Source organism: Haliaeetus albicilla, chromosome 3 (assembly GCF_947461875.1).
Source record: "Haliaeetus albicilla chromosome 3, bHalAlb1.1, whole genome shotgun sequence".
NCBI classification, from domain to species: Eukaryota; Metazoa; Chordata; class Aves; order Accipitriformes; family Accipitridae; genus Haliaeetus; species Haliaeetus albicilla.
The window spans coordinates 25,385,095-25,403,348 of NC_091485.1; the positions used below are offsets into that span (position 1 = coordinate 25,385,095).

At 35.2% G+C, this 18,254-nt stretch overlaps 1 protein-coding gene across 4 annotated transcripts in view; it reads right to left on the reverse strand.

Annotated features, from left to right (window-relative positions):
* Window positions 1–18,254, reverse strand: part of ESCO1 (establishment of sister chromatid cohesion N-acetyltransferase 1) — a 35,142-nt gene that overhangs the window by 6,506 nt on the left and 10,382 nt on the right. For 3 of the 4 annotated variants that reach the window (XM_069779136.1, XM_069779135.1, XM_009926355.2), the window contains exons 8-9: window positions 9,122–9,253; window positions 1,493–1,582 (exon numbers count right to left, since the gene is read on the reverse strand). In XM_069779136.1, coding sequence (XP_069635237.1) covers window positions 1,493–1,582; window positions 9,122–9,253 — 222 coding nt within the window. Of the gene's footprint in view, window positions 1–1,492; window positions 1,583–2,166; window positions 2,290–9,121; window positions 9,254–18,254 lie in introns of all 4 variants that reach the window. The other variant, XR_011323973.1, reaches the window with a different exon arrangement.

Below are 18,254 nucleotides of genomic sequence, written 5' to 3' on the forward strand. Positions count from 1 at the left end.
TTTAATTACAAGTCCAATTAGCCAATTTGAAACACTAAGTAATCATTCTTGAAGTCAGCCATCCATGGTTCTTGACAGTTGTAGATTCTTTCAACTTTAACCACACAGAACTACAGAGAACTCTATCCTAAATTATTTCATTTGCTACAGTCTTCCTTTCCTCTGCCCCACTTAGGTATTTAAAGTAATTTTTTTCTTCAGCCATTTTAGTAAAAAATGAATGTGCAATGAATGTACTAAAATTAAGACAGTACCACCAGAGAAACAAAACTTAATAAAACTTATCTGCATTAAATATTGTAAAAAGAAAATTCATCATTTCTTTTCAATTCAGCAACTTAAAAAATTCTATGTTAGTCTAAAGAAAACCCAGTACAGTCATGCCATCAGAAAGAGCTGTCTTAGGCATCAATTCTGCCTCCAGAGGTCCCTTCCAACCTCAACCATTCTGTCATCCTGTGATAGTGGTACTGTAAAGAAGCATCCGTTAGTCACAGCAAATCCCCAGCTAAACAGAATCAATGACATGCTACTGAAAAAACAAATGTAATGCCATATTAAGATGTATGAACACAGGCTAGCCAGCAAGACACCAAAGTACCCTGCTGCTCTAAGTCTCCACTAGTGTACTATGCCCAGTTTTAAATAAAGAGTTTCAAAAGAGGCATGAGACATGGCACAAATAGACATAACCTAGAGGAAAGTACAACAATGATCAGAGCTCTATAAAACATTACTTAGGAGTATGAACTAAAAACCAGCACATCCCGTCAATCTCCTTAAGGTGAAACAATTAGTTTGTTCAGGCACAAAAAAGCTGTTGCAAAGAGGAAAAGGGTGTTTTCTACAGCTATGGCAGTATGATTAGCACTAAAGAGCTTAAATTGCAGTACTGAGGTTCTGTTGGACATTTAGTGAAAATCTCCTACTGTTACAGAAGCTGTAACAGACTCTGAAGAGGTCAGAAAAACCTCCAGTGGTAGAAGTTTTAGAAAACTGTCAGATGCATCATAACCAGAGCTGAGTCTGCTTTGGACATGGGACTGGACTAGATGACTTCGAGGCTACTTTCCACCTAAATCTGGTTTTATCCAAAAGTCATTTAGAGAATGGTGCCATATTCGTGCTGTGCAATAAAATCAATACATTTCAGTTGGTTTAAATATACTAGGAAGTTTATGTTATATAAAATATCTGGCAGACATTCAGCAAGTATATTAAAAAAAAAATTTAAAAAGTCAGTTGGTTGATGCTGTTCCCACCCCTGCCTTCCATTCCTACTCAGACCCATCCTCTCTATAAGGAGAGCAGCAGTGCATAAGAGTGAGATGTCTGACCTGTTTGTGGAAAAAGCTACAGAACCACTGCAGTTTTGAGTCCAACTTCAATTGCTTACATGTGAATTATACAAACTTTACTGTGAACATTCTCATTACTTATACGAAAACATCAAACAAGGTAAGGTATACAAGTCCAGTCCTTTTCACCATACCTTTTTAAGTGCATACTTTGGGTCATCAGGAAGAACCATTATTATCTTTCCATCAGGATATTCAGCCAAAATTCTCTCCTTTTTCCAACCCTAAATAAAACAAACACTTATCTAAACCATACACAAGATGTACTTTTACGAATAGAAATTGCATATTATTGTTCTAGACACTGAATTTATGCAGAGACTTCATACTATTTAGTAGTTGTTTTGCTAGAGAAGGAAACTTCAGCTAGCTTTTTAACAGACATAATATGATCTTGTTTATACAATAATTTATACAATAGCCTAACTATATCTAGAAACAATTTGTGAAAGTGTCTTATAATTTCCCAGCTAGATTTTCTTCCCCCAGGACTGTAGTACAAACTGAATTTTAAAATAGAAGTAGCAAACTTGGCTCACATAACTGATTTCCAAACCTATGTAATACTTATTTTCCAAAGTCTAGTGAATGGGAAAATCCCTAAGTTTTAATAAAAGATTTCTTTTTAACATAGTTACCTCCACAAATACACACTCAGTTTTAAAGTTTGGCATGCGAAAGACCTCCAGGAGGTTCTAAGTGAACTGATTGGCATGCAGTTGCCCAAAATGTAAGGAATAGGTTATTTTGTTACTGGTCATAACTGTTAAAGCCACAAGAAGGATACTAGAAAAAAATTTATAACTACCTTCTAAGAATCTAATGGGGAAGGAGGCTACGTTGTGTGTATCTGAAGTATAAACATACTCAAAAAAATAGAGGTAATTAACTCTTCTTCAGATCCACACTCGTGGTGAATAATGAGCAGTACCTGCATGGAAAAAAACAAAACAAAAAAGCCACTTAAATCTAGTAAGATGGGACTGGTAGATATTAGAACTCAAGTTGCTTTGATGGGACCTAAAAATACTGAATGCAGAAGTAACTTCAGCCACTAAAAAGGCTGATCTACAAGTCTTACTCAAAGCAACTTTAAATAAAAAAGCCTTTGAAGAAACAATATTGATGGAATAATTCTCATTGAAATCTGTACCTTTCCATAAAATAACGTTCAACTGAAGACCAAACAATGGAATTTGGCACTGAATGAATGTCATATATACTACCACAAAAAAATGACAAACTTAAGTGTTAAAATACTTGATCTGTATCTCATTTTAATCATGCTGATGTTACTCCCTTACCCCAAACAAGACATGAAGAGAATATTTTTAGAAATTTATCTACTTGCTGGTAGCCCTGGAACTATTTAAGTATGAGTTTAGCACCCAGCATGGCAATGGTTGCAACACACACACCATTTTAATCCTGTCTGCTTTTTTTGTCAGTAGTACTCTCAGTTGCACTAAATACCAACACAAATGAAGATCCTATTTGAATTTATATACATTATGGTCTGAACACAAAAGGCAGTAAACAGCAGTGTCACAATATTCAGGTAAGCAGAAAAAGTGCAATTTCTGGGATTGTGACATGCTTTTTGAGACTGTTAGAAAAGACGTCAAAGGATTCAGGCAAGGATTACTACTCTCCAACCTCAAAAACCATCCTCTCTCAATTTTTTGTCTTTTGCTGCCTTTTGGCTACCTTTTTACCTGTAAAAGCTTTCTATAGCCTATTTTAAACCAACTGTGACCATCACTTAGCAGATAAATGCAATGTGTTTGATAATCCTACCATTACAGCATCCAGAATGTTGCAGCCTAATGCAGAGCATTAAACTCTAAATTTTAGGTTGCAGGCCTAATGCAGAAAATTCAACCCTAAATTTTAGGTTAAGGTATCCTGTTAACATTATAGCCAGGTATTTCCAACAAAATGAAATCTGATGGAAGAAAACATTTCTGAACATCATACTGCTGTTATACTTTTAAGCAACAGTACATTAGCAGAAGTCTAAAAATAATTCTGTAAAAATGCAATAATTGACTCTCTAATACTTAGAACTCATTATTTTCATTACTGTCCACCTGCTCATTTCCTTAAGTGATTAGTATGATATGGAGATTGATCATATTCACAGGAGGGGTAGTTTCTAAATTGAAGTATTTTGGAATTTATTCAGAACTGTATCCTTTAGACGAAGCTTTCCAAAAAGTTTCTGCAAACCCTAAGCTCATCCAAGATTTTTAGTAAAGACATTTTAAAGTCATATTCCTTTGTTATTTATGCAGCTCCAAGAATTTCAAAAAGAAAAACACATGTTTCACATAAGTAGCTACATCTTCAATATTCTTATTGTTCAGTCTTAGTAAGCAATGAACTGTGCTTCCTTTAAACCAGACAATTGGAAGTAATGCACAAGACTGGTCACAGCTCTGTCATATTCTAACATTAAAGCTGTTAAGGAAAATGTGCTATAGCTTCAGCTAGGACCGATCCTATTTGATATCTACGATACACAAAATATACTTTAGTACCAGTATCTTGTATGTGGTCTGAAGATGATTTCCCTTAACACACCTATTAACTTTTTTTTTTTTAACAAACCCCCACTATTTTAACACTATTAAAACAAAATGCAACAGTCTGCAAGGTATTTCAATCACCGAGAACTAAAGTAGGACTCCTTCACTCAGGCAGATGGCAAGAACACCTTATTATAGTAAGAAACAAAAGCATTATGTCTGCAGTATACTTTATAATATTCTGCTGCAATGTCAGAAAAATTGCTTTTCTTTTCCTTTTAATTGACATTACCTTAGGGCATTAAGACTTATTTACTGTTGAATCAGATGCCCAAGCATTGATATACATTGCTTGTGATGACCAAAGAAGTTAAAAGGAAAGCTATTGTTCCCACCAGGATACATGTTCTGCAAGGCTTGGAGTACAAGAACATGATTATACCACTCCTCCCTGATACTGGAAGTCTACGCTCAACAACAGATTACCTATAGCTAGCAGTAGCAAGGTACATATAGCCTAATCACCACAGCTGGGCAGACTGGTGCTGTACAGCCCCATTGGTGTGAAGTAACTGTTGCAATACCTTCCTCCCCTACATGTTATGTTACAGGTATTTGTAATCGTTTGAGAAAATAAGGCAACTCTGCAATGCAAAGTTAACTCATTTTTAACCTACCTCTAAATTTTCCTCCCAATTCAAACAAGATTAAAGATTGCTTCTGCTTGGTTATTAAATTGCAATGGCAATAGAATTACAAAAGAAATAATTCAAAAAAGGGCAATACAGACAAGCAGTTGCTATAACATCATGAAATAGTACAGACAGTAATTACCACTACACTGTGTAGTGCATTGCTTTCACTGGATATTATGTATGTATATAATGAATGATGTAGAATACAGTTGTAAAGATGGCTCCAACATTAATAACACGGTAACTGAAATGTTCAGTACTCAATTTCACATGAAGGATGTTCTGCTTATAGTTTAAAATTAGTTCTGATGTAGATTTGTCTTTAAAAGCATAAGTCAGAAGACACAATGGACTGCTTCCGATGCACTTCCTCATGTTTTAAAAGTTCTTATGTTAGAGTAGGAAATGGGAGAGCAAACCTGGTATCTTTCTATATATGTCAGTTCTGGCTTATCTGTACTCCCTATTTCTCAAATGAATACAAATACATGAAAATTGGTGACTTTTTTTTCTTATACCATTTTTTCCTCAAAAATATTCAGGTAGTGAGGAAAATGTGGTTAATACTGTATAATTCTTGGTCTTCACTAAGAAAAGTATTCATGAAATTTTCCCCTAATAATCAAGTTTAGTATGAAATTTTGTGCACTTTTATCCTTGATAATTTGTAGCAGAGAAATGGGTCTACTACATTCTTCTTCCTGACTCCTTCATCAAATTACAGATATTCTGCCTCTTTTTCCTATGAACGTAATACAGAGAATGAGATTTTAACTGTAGAACACATTAAGATCCTTCGATGTAACTACTAAACACAACCCTCTGTTAAAACTAAGATTCTCACAGAAGATAGCTAACGGTAAGAACTTTATTTGAAATATTATGAAGTTTTATATTGTATAGATGTATCACTTTTGGATTTAATGCAAAATCAAAACAAGCATGAAATCTTTCTAAGATGACATGAAGTTCATCATCATCTTGAATCCCAATATTCTATTAACCTAAGGCCCCAAGAAGTCAAATGTTGCTTTTTCTTTTTCTTTTTTTTTTTTTTTTTTTATCTGAAAATCATAGGAATCTCACAGACGGGCTTGCAGGCAGTTACAGCAGAATAGCAATTTAAAACTTATCAGATTAGACATTAGCTCACATAACACCTTCTTTGACTTTCTTCAGATCAAGATACTCTTAACTAAGAGGATAAGCTTGAAATACAAACACATTAACTGCATTCACATCAGGCACCTGAATCCACAGGCATTTCCTAACTTAAGTTTCTGGCTGTACAACTTAAAAGCATCATTAAAAATAACATCTTGTTCTTAAAAAAACTTTACAGAAATACTAAGCTGATACTATGTGGTATCACAGAGAGAATACACAACTAATATTGTGTGGGATCACAGCCAAAGGATTTCATAAAACTGAACCACGTATCCATCCCACAAAGTTATCCATCCCACTGGAGTTAACACTTGATGTATATGTCACCACTCAATGCACACACATGCTAGAATGGCATATTTTTTCTGGAGACTTTCAGATGTCTGAAACCAGAAGGACAGAGAGACAGATTCCTACATTTGTCTGCAGTAGGGGACATCTCTCACACTAATCTGTTCCTGCTCCAGTACTATCCTTGACCACCTTACCTTCTTGCTTATTCAATTTGCATGCTTCTATTAATAGCAAATGGCACCCTCCAGAAAACTCGTTCAGTCCTTGCCAATATTCTGTTCCCAAATCTAGAAAATGTCATTGAAGTTGCCAAACTTTCTCTCTCCACAGAAGGCCTAAAATTTCCTTATTGTCTCTATCAGCCATCCATGACAAAGTAAGTATCCCAACACCATCTCCTTGCTAGCCTGTCCTACCTCCAGGGGGCATCATGGAATTTCTAGAGAGACCTAAAAAGAAATTTTTACTAAAAGAAACAAAATAGGCCTTTAAAAAAAACCAAACAAAATTATATTTTGTTGAAGACATGCAAACTATCTTCTGGCTACTCAGTACTTTCAAAAAACCCACAAAGCAGCTGCATGCAGGTGGGAAAGACACTAACAATAAAGCCCATTTTCACAGTTCACAGCAAGAAGCTCTAGCTTGGTAATGTATATAGGCTTTCTTTTTGTGATTCTGTGAAATGAATCATCAATAGAACTACTAGGCATGTAACGAGACACTCAAAAGGGAGGAAAAACTGAGAAAAGTCTTCTCAAGTCAGACTGGGACTGCATCATATGGCATGAAAAATGTGAACGACAAGAGAATGAAAAATGCTTCTAAGATACCTTAGAATGGCCTCCAAATCAACAATAATACTAAATCTACTAACTACATAAAAAAGAGTATCTGGAGAGCTAGTAAAGTAACATACCAAGGTCACCAAGACCAGATGTTCCTGGACCGGAAAGTCTAACCAAGAAGTTATCAAGACCTTCTCTAGTACAATTTTTTTTAAAACCCATGATGCTACTGTCCAGTTAACACTTTCTGTCAGGGAAAGGAAGGTAGTTATAGTTTCAACACAGTAACTACACACAAATATCTAGAAACCAAGCATATCACACCTCCAAGCCATCCTCCCAAAAATCCCCACTAGAAACCTCCTAGCAAAACTAAGATAACTAGCAAACATTCTTCTGGTATTTCTGGATGACTAAGAGTTAACAAGTAGAGATTTGGTGTACTAATTCACTGGCAAGAAGGGTGATCTAAAATTCAATTATTTTCTAAGAGGATGTTTCTGTCATGGACATTATCATAATACAATCAACCAAGAACCACTGACTATGGGTCAAATGACTAGTGCTAAAGACTTATCTCTTTAGCATGGCAAAAGTTACTTACCCATGCAGAAAACAGAGTGTCAATCAAATTATTATGAGAAAAAAAAAAATCAGGTGAGGGGAATTTAAAGCCTCATAAGACTCCTTCCTTTGCCTCTTACTCTACAGTTTCTATTCTAGAATAACCGTCTAAATCATTCCTCTGTAGTTGTCTATGATGTCACAAAACACAACTAGAATCTTAAAAGATTTCAGAGATAGAACTGTTTACTCACTGAACTGACAATACAAATAATTTGCTTAAGTACACATTGTGTGAAGTTTTAAAAAGATGCCTAACAACTGAGAAAAACAATAGGGAAACTTTCTCAACTTAAAAGCATACCTAACTTTATACATAGTTATTTAGTTCATCATGTTGTTACTCTAGACATACATACAAATGAGAAATTTCAGCTCTTTCAACCTCCAAAATACTTCAGTGCAGCTTCCTACCTACGTGAACATAGCAGCTTTAAGTAACTACTGAACTCATCTGCCAGCTTCTGCCCAAAAGAACTAACACCATTTTCTGTAAATTATGTTTATATCTTTGGTAACATTCTGGATCTGAAAGTACTTGGGGCGGGGGCCAGGGGGGAGGGCAGAATGGACAAACAGGAATAAAATGGGGAAATGTATTATATGCTGCCATTATAATGTACTGTGTTGCATCACACTTTCTGTTCTGTCTCACCCTACAATGTAGCTAATGTATATCAGAAGAGATCTTTCAAGATGTCTGGATTATTCAGCAAAAACTAACCAAGAACAGAACAAATACCAGAACTATTTACCAGGTAGTTTCAAACACTTTAGCTATGAAGATGTATCTTTATATTTGTAAACAGTGGGATAAAATTGAGCTTGAGATTTAAGAGTAGCCCAACAGCCATTTCGTACCTACATGAAATGAATTGGTGGCCTCAGTTCAGTTATCCTGGAGGTCTTATCTACTCGAGTGTAGAGTACTGAAGGTAACATGTGTGATAAAGAAAATAGACTTTGTGGATTCTATTCTGGATTTCAGACATGTGAACAGGTATTTCCTGTAAGTCTTGTAATATCAGCTAGTGTGAAGTAGCTGATTTTACAATATACTTTAAATTGTACAAAATTTTTCAAATCTGAGGTTTAATACAAGAGATAGATACAGCACATATAATGAAGTTATGGAATCATACTTTGGACTTTAAAGATTACAATCACACTATAAATACAGTAAAGTTTCAATATATTATGAAGTTGTATCAGCTGGATTCCTAGGCAGTTTCTCTTCAAATTACACATAATTAAGAAAAAGTAATTTAGAAGTCATCTAAGATTACACAATTACACAAACAGTACCATCAGCTCTTTATCTGACTATTAAGCCAACACAAACACCAGTTGTACTGAAACCTCTATTTAGCACTTTCAGAACAGTGACATTCCTTGTTTTCCTATCACCACCCTCACCCCCCACCAAGATTAGGGAATTGTAACAGAAAGAATACAATGGCAATGAAACACCACTATCCTACTAAATATTTTTATACATTACACATAACCTGTCTACCATGGCTCTTAAAAACACTTATTTCCCAAAGTGGATTATTTATAGCCTACTATGATACTAATCCATTAGAACACAACTTAATATAATTGTAACTAGTACACAGCAAATAAAAGATAATGCTTATGTCTTTAAAAAGATAAGGTTTTCATACCACATATTTCACAGCGCTTATGAACTGGTTATGAAATAGCAGATGTTGGGTTTCATCCTCTGGATTTGATGCAGTGTAAAGCATTCCACAAATATTACAGGAAATAGCACCAAATCTCTTCTGTCCCGCATCCTATTTAAAAGGAAAAAAAAAAAAAAAAAAAAAAGAAAGAAAGGTATTTGTCAATTGCAAGCACAGTAAATACAGTTCAACAGAACTTTAATCTAATCAGACATGCCTTTTATAACTTATCTTCTGGAAACTCAACACAGAGGCTAAAATGCAGTGAAAGAGGAGAAAGAACAAGTACAGAATTTAGAATTCCATCTTTCAAAATCCCACACAGCCTTAAAAGGCACAGGCATCAATCACAGAGCAAACTCTACCTAACATTAAAATTAGCTCCACCCCCATCAGTTTTGAACAAATTACTTCTCTTTTATTTTATGAAATACAAAAACCAGAATTTTTCCTTCATTACCCTATTTGCAGTAAATACAATCATCTTCCACAAAGAAAATTCCCACATACAGCCCCACACTATTTCATTCTCCCTACAGTTCTGCTGCTGCCTGACTTTTGGTTGTGAGTTGTTTTGCGGTAGGCCAAATGTGAGCCATTTTCCTGAATGTTTGAAAGGATAATATAAAAAAAAAAAATAGTTACGGAAATAATTGTTAAGATCAGCAATAAATCCGCAACAGCTGATCACCACCTTCTAGGTTTTTACGAAAACCAAGTATTTCAAGGCAATCAAATAGCATCATGGTTTTTATCCCTCTCTTCATTGATTGAAATCCTCATTTAATATACTGTCAGGACTTAAGTCTTAACTCTTGGAAACAGCTAACAATGATGTTTGACATGCTATCTTAATTGTACAGGGTTCATAACTTTTATTTTTCAGACACTGGATAGCAGCTACAATACAAATGGAAGATCATACCATTTTACTCATGACCCTTTAGGTTATCCTCCTACTCTACAACCATTAGCAAATTAAGGGCACTACTCTGTACCTATTGCTTTGCTATTTATTCATTAAAAGTGTTACTAATTTGGAAGTATGCTCAGATTAAGGAGTCAGTGCCTAATAAAGAGTGAAGTGTCAGGTGCAGGGAGTGCCTTTTGCAAAGAGCAAAAGAAGACCAGTTAGATTGAAGTCTCTAGCCAAAATGGCATGTTTTAAGTGATGGCTTAATGCTCAAATACATTATATTTTTTTCTTTAACTACATTTGGAAATTGAGTTTATGTAAGCAGCAATAAATGTAACTTTTAATCTATTTTAACACATATAACAAGTGATAGAGGAAAAAAAGTTATTTTATATTCTAAAATAGGATACGGTATAAGCAAAACAAGACTTGAGGGTGTTTTTTAAAAGGAAATTTATCTGTGTGCACAAATTGAAAGTGCAAAATTTGCAAGAAAACAGATCACCTGAGCTTAATTTTGTTTTTTAAGAGCTGAAAATATTCATGTAAAAAAGCCTACTTTATGGAAGAAAGCATTCTGCAACACAGCAAAAGTGTTTATGAATCATTTCTTACTCCTTCCATCTTCAAAGATATGTTTTAAGTATGTCTAAGAGCTACATGACAGCTCAGTTCTCCACACAACAGCAACTTATTTCAAGCAGTCATTAGTGAAAACTAAAATGTAGGTATCAGTTTCTTTCCAACACAAGATTAAAGCTACAACTGGCCAGGCAAATTCAGAGTTGAACTTCTCTTTAAATGGAACTCAGACAAAAGAAATAAGCTCAATCTGAGAAGTTATTTCTTCAATAGTATGTCAATTTATACATTCCTACTGTATACAGAAGGAGAAACAGGAGTACATTAATTTTCTGAAGGAAAAAAGAAAGATGAACCCTGAGGTTAGATTTGCAAAGTCAGAATAAGATGAAATTTCTAAAGGTGTAAAAGTTGAATCCAAGACGTTTTACTTTACCTGCAGACTTTCTTTAAAGCAGCAAGGTGGCCCATCTGGCCACCAAAATATATACTGCATTTCAAGGGTTTATACATGAAAGGTGAAAAAAGGCAGTTCAACAGGAAGGATGATGTATGGCGATTATCTTAAGATGAACCAATTGAACCAAACTCAGTAGTTCCTATCTTGAAGATGGAGAACATATCCCCTATACCTAGGGTAGGATAAGCGAAGAGGAAGTCTACTTTGATGCTTGGAATATACTTCAAAAAAATAAGACATGTAAATTAGAAAATAGCTACATAATGCAACTCTTAAAATACTTAGCACATATCAGTGCTGTAGTAAGTCTCATGAAACAATTTATTTTCAAATGATCAAAAAGCTAAAGGTATTTAAGCCGAAGTATCTATTAGTTTACTACCAAAAATCTCAAGCAAAAAAAAAGCCTAGCTGTGTAGGAAGTCATCAAAAAAATTTGGGGCAAGGATATCCTCAAAGTTGTCAGGCTCCTTAGCTCATCCCATCTTGCCTTGTAGACACATATGTTGCTTTGCAAGTCTCCAGGAACAGATTATTTCCCTGGAATAGTACTGCCATATTGTATTTTACAGACTGACTTTCTTGGATGTTGCAGGTATCAGTGTGTTTGGGTTTTGGGGTGGATTTTTTGTTTGGTTTTTGTTTTTTAAGGGTTTCGCTGATATTATTTTTACACACATTCAGTTGTATCAATGGGCTACACACAGAGGTTAGTATTAAGAATCTATGTGAATTATCATAAAAAACACATTGTAGTATCTAAAGCAATCTTTTGAACTCTGTAGCCCTAACAAATGCTGACTATACTTTTCAGCAAATACTTTACAGTATCCTGAGGGCAGTAAAGAAAATAGCCTTTTTGTGTAACCAAAGTACTATTTCAAAGCCACACCATAGGACATAATGCTTCAGACAAAAAAAAAAAAAGCAGCTTTGTAAATCCAATGCAGAGTACAACAACAACAACAACAAAACAGGACATGCAAAATAAAGTCAGGAATGATGAAGAATGCATTTCTGTACTTTAACAAAACATCTACAGAATCTGACTATTTTTAACCCGATGTCATTGCATAAGCAAAATTGGAAAGGGCATGCATCAAGAGGGCAAAAGTGCTCCCAAACAATAATAGTGCATTAAAGGTTGCCAGTTCTTCCTAATGGGGAGGGAAGAATAACAAAAAAAACCCCCAACCAACCCAAGAACACCTTATGCACCACATAGGAGAGTAAATAAAAACTTAAAAGTGGGATTTGGCGGGGGGGGAATCTTCTCAGCAAACATCGGATACTGGGTACTGGAGAATAAACTGTCAATTTGTCACAGCTAGAAAAAGATGTAAGAGGTTTGACTCTCAGAACTGAGAGACATGTTTTTCAGAGCAATATTTAAGAAAATGTGGGGTTGCAGGCAGAAAAACGTGTTACTCTATTTACAACTCAATTTTCTAAACAATAACAATAAAGAGCAAGGATACTTTTATTTCCTAAGCAAATTCTGCATGTGTAGATGGCAATTAAGCATTCCTGACAACTCAGGCAATCCTCATTAATATAAGCACAGGATATACAAGATCCACTGTTTCAAGGCTAACTGTAACTGAACATTGCGACAATGTTGTCTTAATCTCCAGAAGGGTTTCTTAATTCTGTGTTAGACAGAAAGAAAAGTCTTACCAATATCTTCTTTGAGAAGGTGCATGTCTGCTGATCCTCCATATGTGGAATAAGGAGCCCTGCAAGCAAAAAAGGCATTTGGTGCCTCTGTAGGAGATGAAAAGGGGCCTTTTTTTTTTTTTTTTTTTTTTTTCTTTTCTCTCTCTTCAGACACAGATTAGGTCACCTCCTTCTTTATTACCTAGTGTTAGTTAGAGGAAGATTATTTTTTCCTCTAGTCTTTTCACAGAGCAAAGAATAAAACCCAGCCATAGAAACAGGCAGGCTGGAAAGGAAATACAAGAAGAGCAGGAAGGAACAACACAAAGATTTTTGGGCTCTCCACAGAAAATCAAAAGGTCAAAGAATGCTATTTCAACGAAAGATGCATTCAAGACTGAAGCTGATGGGTAGATCCCCTTGCTGACCAGGAGGATCAGGAGACATGACCCAACTCAGAAACAAGTTTCACTTCAAAATGAAGAATATGGAATTTAACAACAACAAAAAAACAACCAACCAAAAAAAACCCCCATCACCTGTACCCATCTTTCTGAAAAGCTGTTTTAGCCAGAGGATATAAACCAACTTGAAACTTTCAAGAACTGTAATGTATCTAATTTTATTTCACATATTTTAAAAATGAAAATAGAGGGTCATTATCCATCATGAAATGATATCCTCACTGGTCATTAGCTAAAGCAATATGAAGAAACCACAAAAGTTAAAAAAGAAATCTGCACAATATTTACAATGGACAGTTAATCTGTTCTCAACCCATATAAAAACATTACTCAAGAATATTACAGACGGTGTTCCAATGTGTACTGGTTTTGGCTGGGATAAGGTTAATTTTCTTCACAGCAGCTGCTGTGGTGCTATGCTTTAGATTTGTGACCAAAACAGCATTGATAACACGGGGATGTTTTAGCTATTGCTGCACAGTGCTTACACAGCATGAGACCTTTTCTGTTTCTCCACTGCTGTGCCAGCCAGTAGGCTGGGGGTGCACAAGAAGTTGGGAGGGGACACAGCTGGGACAGCTGACCCCAACTGACCAGAGAGGTATCCCATACCATATGGCATCATGCTGAGCAATAAAAGCTGAGGGAAAGAGGGAGGAAGGGGATGACGTTTGTAGTTACAGCATTTGTCTTCCCAACTGTTACACATGATGAAGTCCTGCTTTCCTGGAGATGGCTAAACACCTGCAAGCCAATGGAAAGTAGTGAATAAATGCCTTATTTTGCTTTGCTTGCATGCACCACTTTTGCTTTACCTATTAAACTGTCCTTATCTCAACCCATGAGTTTTCTCCCTACTTAGGGGAGTGAGCAAGCAGCTGCACAGTGCTTAGCTGCCTGCCAGGGTTAACCCACAACACAATGTTAGTAGCCTTGGTGCCTGAATTCCTGTATCAGGTCTGCAGCTAACCTTACAAAACATTTCTCACCTTCAGGACAAAGGACATCAAACACAACCCACCCGAATTTGCTAGAGAAAGCTGGGTTGCTGCAGTGAAGTAGAAATGGGAAGGAGTGATAATAAGAAAGGATGGCCATTACTGCCCCCCCTAAGAGCAAGCTGTCCGAAAGGATAAGATTTTTGTGGGAAGAAAGGAAGAGTGACTGCTCTCAACTACCAAACTCCCTCTCCAGTCACTTATGCAGTAATCACTGCCTTGTTTTTACTGGGATTACAGGAAAGAAAAGAGGCAGTACTTAACTAATGTGAAGAACAAAACATTGCCCAAAAGCCATTCTCCAGTTCTTCAGAGAAATTGCCAACCAGACTATACTAGTTTAAGAAACCAGAAGCTTTAAATGATCATTACGCAACTCTCTTCAGAGTCATAAGAAATCACTTTTACACTTATTATTTCCAGAGGACTGTGTTTTCAGCTTAAATAAAAATATTTCTTTCATATATTACTTATTTCAGTCAAACAGGAAACTATGTTCAAGTTCAACCAAAATATACATAAGGAAAAATTCCAAGTATGATATCCAAATGTGTAAACTCAATTAGCCTGCACATCACTTCCACATATAGCACCAATTCAAACCTCAGAATCAAAAGCATCTTCCATCAAGCAATGCTGATCCACGCATTTGCTGATGCTTATAAAGATTATCCACATCTAATCATGTTTGCTTGCATCCAGGCATTAACTCAGATCTCTAGAAAGACAGAAAAGTCTCTGTAACACTATACTATCTTTTTATCACTCCAGTGACTTTAGCTGTTCATTCTTTTTACACGTTCTCTCCTAAAACTGATGAGTATCATTTTCAAAAGACTAGCTTAATTTTCAAAGGAACATGTCTCCCTAGTGGCATAAAATGGAAGAAGTATCCCTGTACCTCATAGGTCATTATTTAGAACATTCCTTTGTAGCATTAATGCTTTTATCAATTCCTATTTTTATGGTCAAAATTTTGTCATGGATCTGGCAGGCAAGCAGAATTTTTACAAGAAGCAAACAACTGACTTTCCTTGACTTGGATGTAAAGCATATCTCATTTTATGAAAATTGAAAACATATGCTTTGCACATTTGTATTTCTTTCCATTTCAGAAGTTAAAGGAACAGATGATTTCATGTTCAAGTTCTCGTATTTGCACATCAGATTGAAGTACTTGGAAAGTAAAGAACAATTTTAGTGCATTACTCTATAAAACTTCCAATATGAAGCTTCACATAACTGTCAACCTACCAACTGAACATTTAAATGAAGTGTAAGAGGGTACAGTTCACAAATATTCAGAACAGACTACTTCTGCAAACACCAGGTCATAGATTTGGAATATAACATATTTTTAGCCTCCAGAAAAACAGATCATACTCTCCTCGCTCTGAACCTAAATCTTCGTACATCACTTTGAACACCACTGTTTCCTGTCACTGTTTGTTTTACGAAGTTTGTTGTGGCATTAGATTCCTTGCTGTTTTCAGTTGAAGTTCTACACTCTGAAGAGACTTGCTTTTTAAGATGTGTGACAGCAAGCAAATCCGAAGAAAACAGAAACAACTCATCTTTTGTCTTAGTTGTACCTCGACCAAATGAAGATAATTTTGTGTTTGAAAGCTGCTCAGGTAACTAAATGATGTGTACAAAGAAAAAGAATGGTGCACATACAGCTACTAAATATTTCCTCTACAAACAGAAGTTGTATTATTTTATTACTGTTACAGTCAAATAGCCTTAAAGCTTGTTAAAGACTGTATTACTTAAGAAAATAGAAAATCAATCTATTCATTATAGCAATCATATGGGGTAAGATACATCTTTAAGGATTAAATATAAATAAATAAAGCATATTGTGGAAAACAAAGACTAGTTTTACCATCACACCTCTCTAAATACAGCTCAGCAAAATGAAAAGGTTAGAATACACAGACAATATTGTAACATCCCAGACTTTGAGCCTCAGATACTGTAAAGACAATTAAAAGGACAGATGTCAAACTTAAATAAAAAAGACTAGGAAAATTCAATAGCAAAAAAACAGCAAAACAAAGATAGTGTATCATGTGATGAGTCAAACTAAGCCCAACTATTATTTCCGCTTCAGTTACAAAAAGAAAGAAGTATTCTGTACATACATTAAGATGGACTGGCTTGATGGATCTCCAAAAGAATCAGATCTCACAGTAGAGAGCCCAAAATTGCACCTTTCAGGCATTTAATTTTTTTTTTTTAAAAAGTGTAACAAAGTGCAAGTTAAAGTCCCTTGCTAAGAATAAAAGCATGACTTCCCAACTTTGCTCAAGGTAAAGAATAATAATGAAACTGCTTCTCTTAATACAACATGGCAGAAACTTGAAATAAAAATGATTTCTAGCTATTAACTATAAAATTTTTTACAGACACTATAAATGCTAATTTAAGTGATTTGACTCTGTGTAGTAAGACTGCTCTCTGTATAGGAGAAATTTCAACCTGAACAGCTTTTAAACCAAATGAATCTTTTCTCTGTTCTCAGAGGATCATTACAGAAGTACATGAACACCTTTGGAAATATTTCCTAAAAAAAAAAAAAAAAAACCAAACACCAAAACACCAGCCATTCAGAATCCACATTTAAGAAATTCACCACTGTTTTGCAAACAAAACTATTAACTACAAAAGGCACCTTATTGTATTACGTGCATTTAATCCGCAATCTTTTGAGTATTTGTACAAGCAAAGTCTGGTACTTTAGAAGTCACATTTAGCAATTTTTGCCCTCCAGATGCTAGCACAAACTATTCTAGACATAACTATGTCTCGTCTCCACAGTAACTAATGTCAAGAATAGTATTTTACAAAATGGCTTAACAAATATTTCAATTCCTCTATATGTTTTGACAATGCTAAAAGCGGTTTTTCCCCAGGTAAAAGAATAACAGAGCAATACCTTACCTAATGCTCTCTTGGTAACATGAACTACAGCCATTACCAAAATGCCCTTTCAACACGATAAAAAGCCTACTCTGAACTCAATGAAGTCAAAGTGAATTAGATTTGTATGAAGTGCTGAAATATATTAGATATTATGAAGCTGTTATTTTCACATTTAAAAATTAAATACAGTGCACTCTTGCATTTTCCAGAAATGCACACAGAAAACAAGAAACTAGGTCTCCCCTATTTTCCCTAGTGTTCTTCATTGACAACCCATTCTTTATATTCTAAAATTTTGCTAGGTGAATAACTTAAAAATTTTACTGTTGAATACCAAGGGGAAAAATATTACTCTCCTAATTTGGGCTGAAAACACAAATACTACCAGCATAGTCAATAAGTTGCAAAAAATCTCTTTGTATGAACACTGCAGAGGAGAACTACACAACCTCTCTCCTCAGTAGCTAAGCAGAAAGTTCTGTATGTCTTCTTGTCAAAGATCCTAGCATCTCTTCAGTCAAGTTGTATTACTGTATGAGCAAAAATTAAGTTAGCTTTACCAAAATGAAAAGGAATATTCTTATAGTCCTTTTAATATAGTCAAGATATTTAATAATGCATTTTAACTCTCTTGGTAAAATGAGTTTTAAAGAGGCAATAGCTGAAATACTTCTTAAATGTTAGATATGGTTCTTTTATCACCCTGTGACTGGGCATTCAAGTGCCTAGATTTGTATCACTTTAGGCAAGTCAAGGATATGTTTATCAATTTAGTTCTCAGAAGTTCTGATTTTAAAATATTTCAACATGGCGACAAGATAGTGTTCAGAATTCACCTGGTTCTATTTTAGTTAGTATTTCATGTGTATAATCCATGTGTTACATTAAAAAATTGCAGTTTAGCAAGACCACCAGTGATATATGTGAGAGGGGTAATTTCATAAGAAGCTTACTACAAAGTCCTCCTTCCTAATGGCCTGGATTCCTCTCTCTTTGTAGCTTCCCAGCTCCAGCCTTTCATTTCTCAAGGATTATCCCATGTGTGAATTATTAAAAAAATAAAATGAAACACAACCAAAACCTCCAATTGTTTCACTATCAAGTTGTGTGA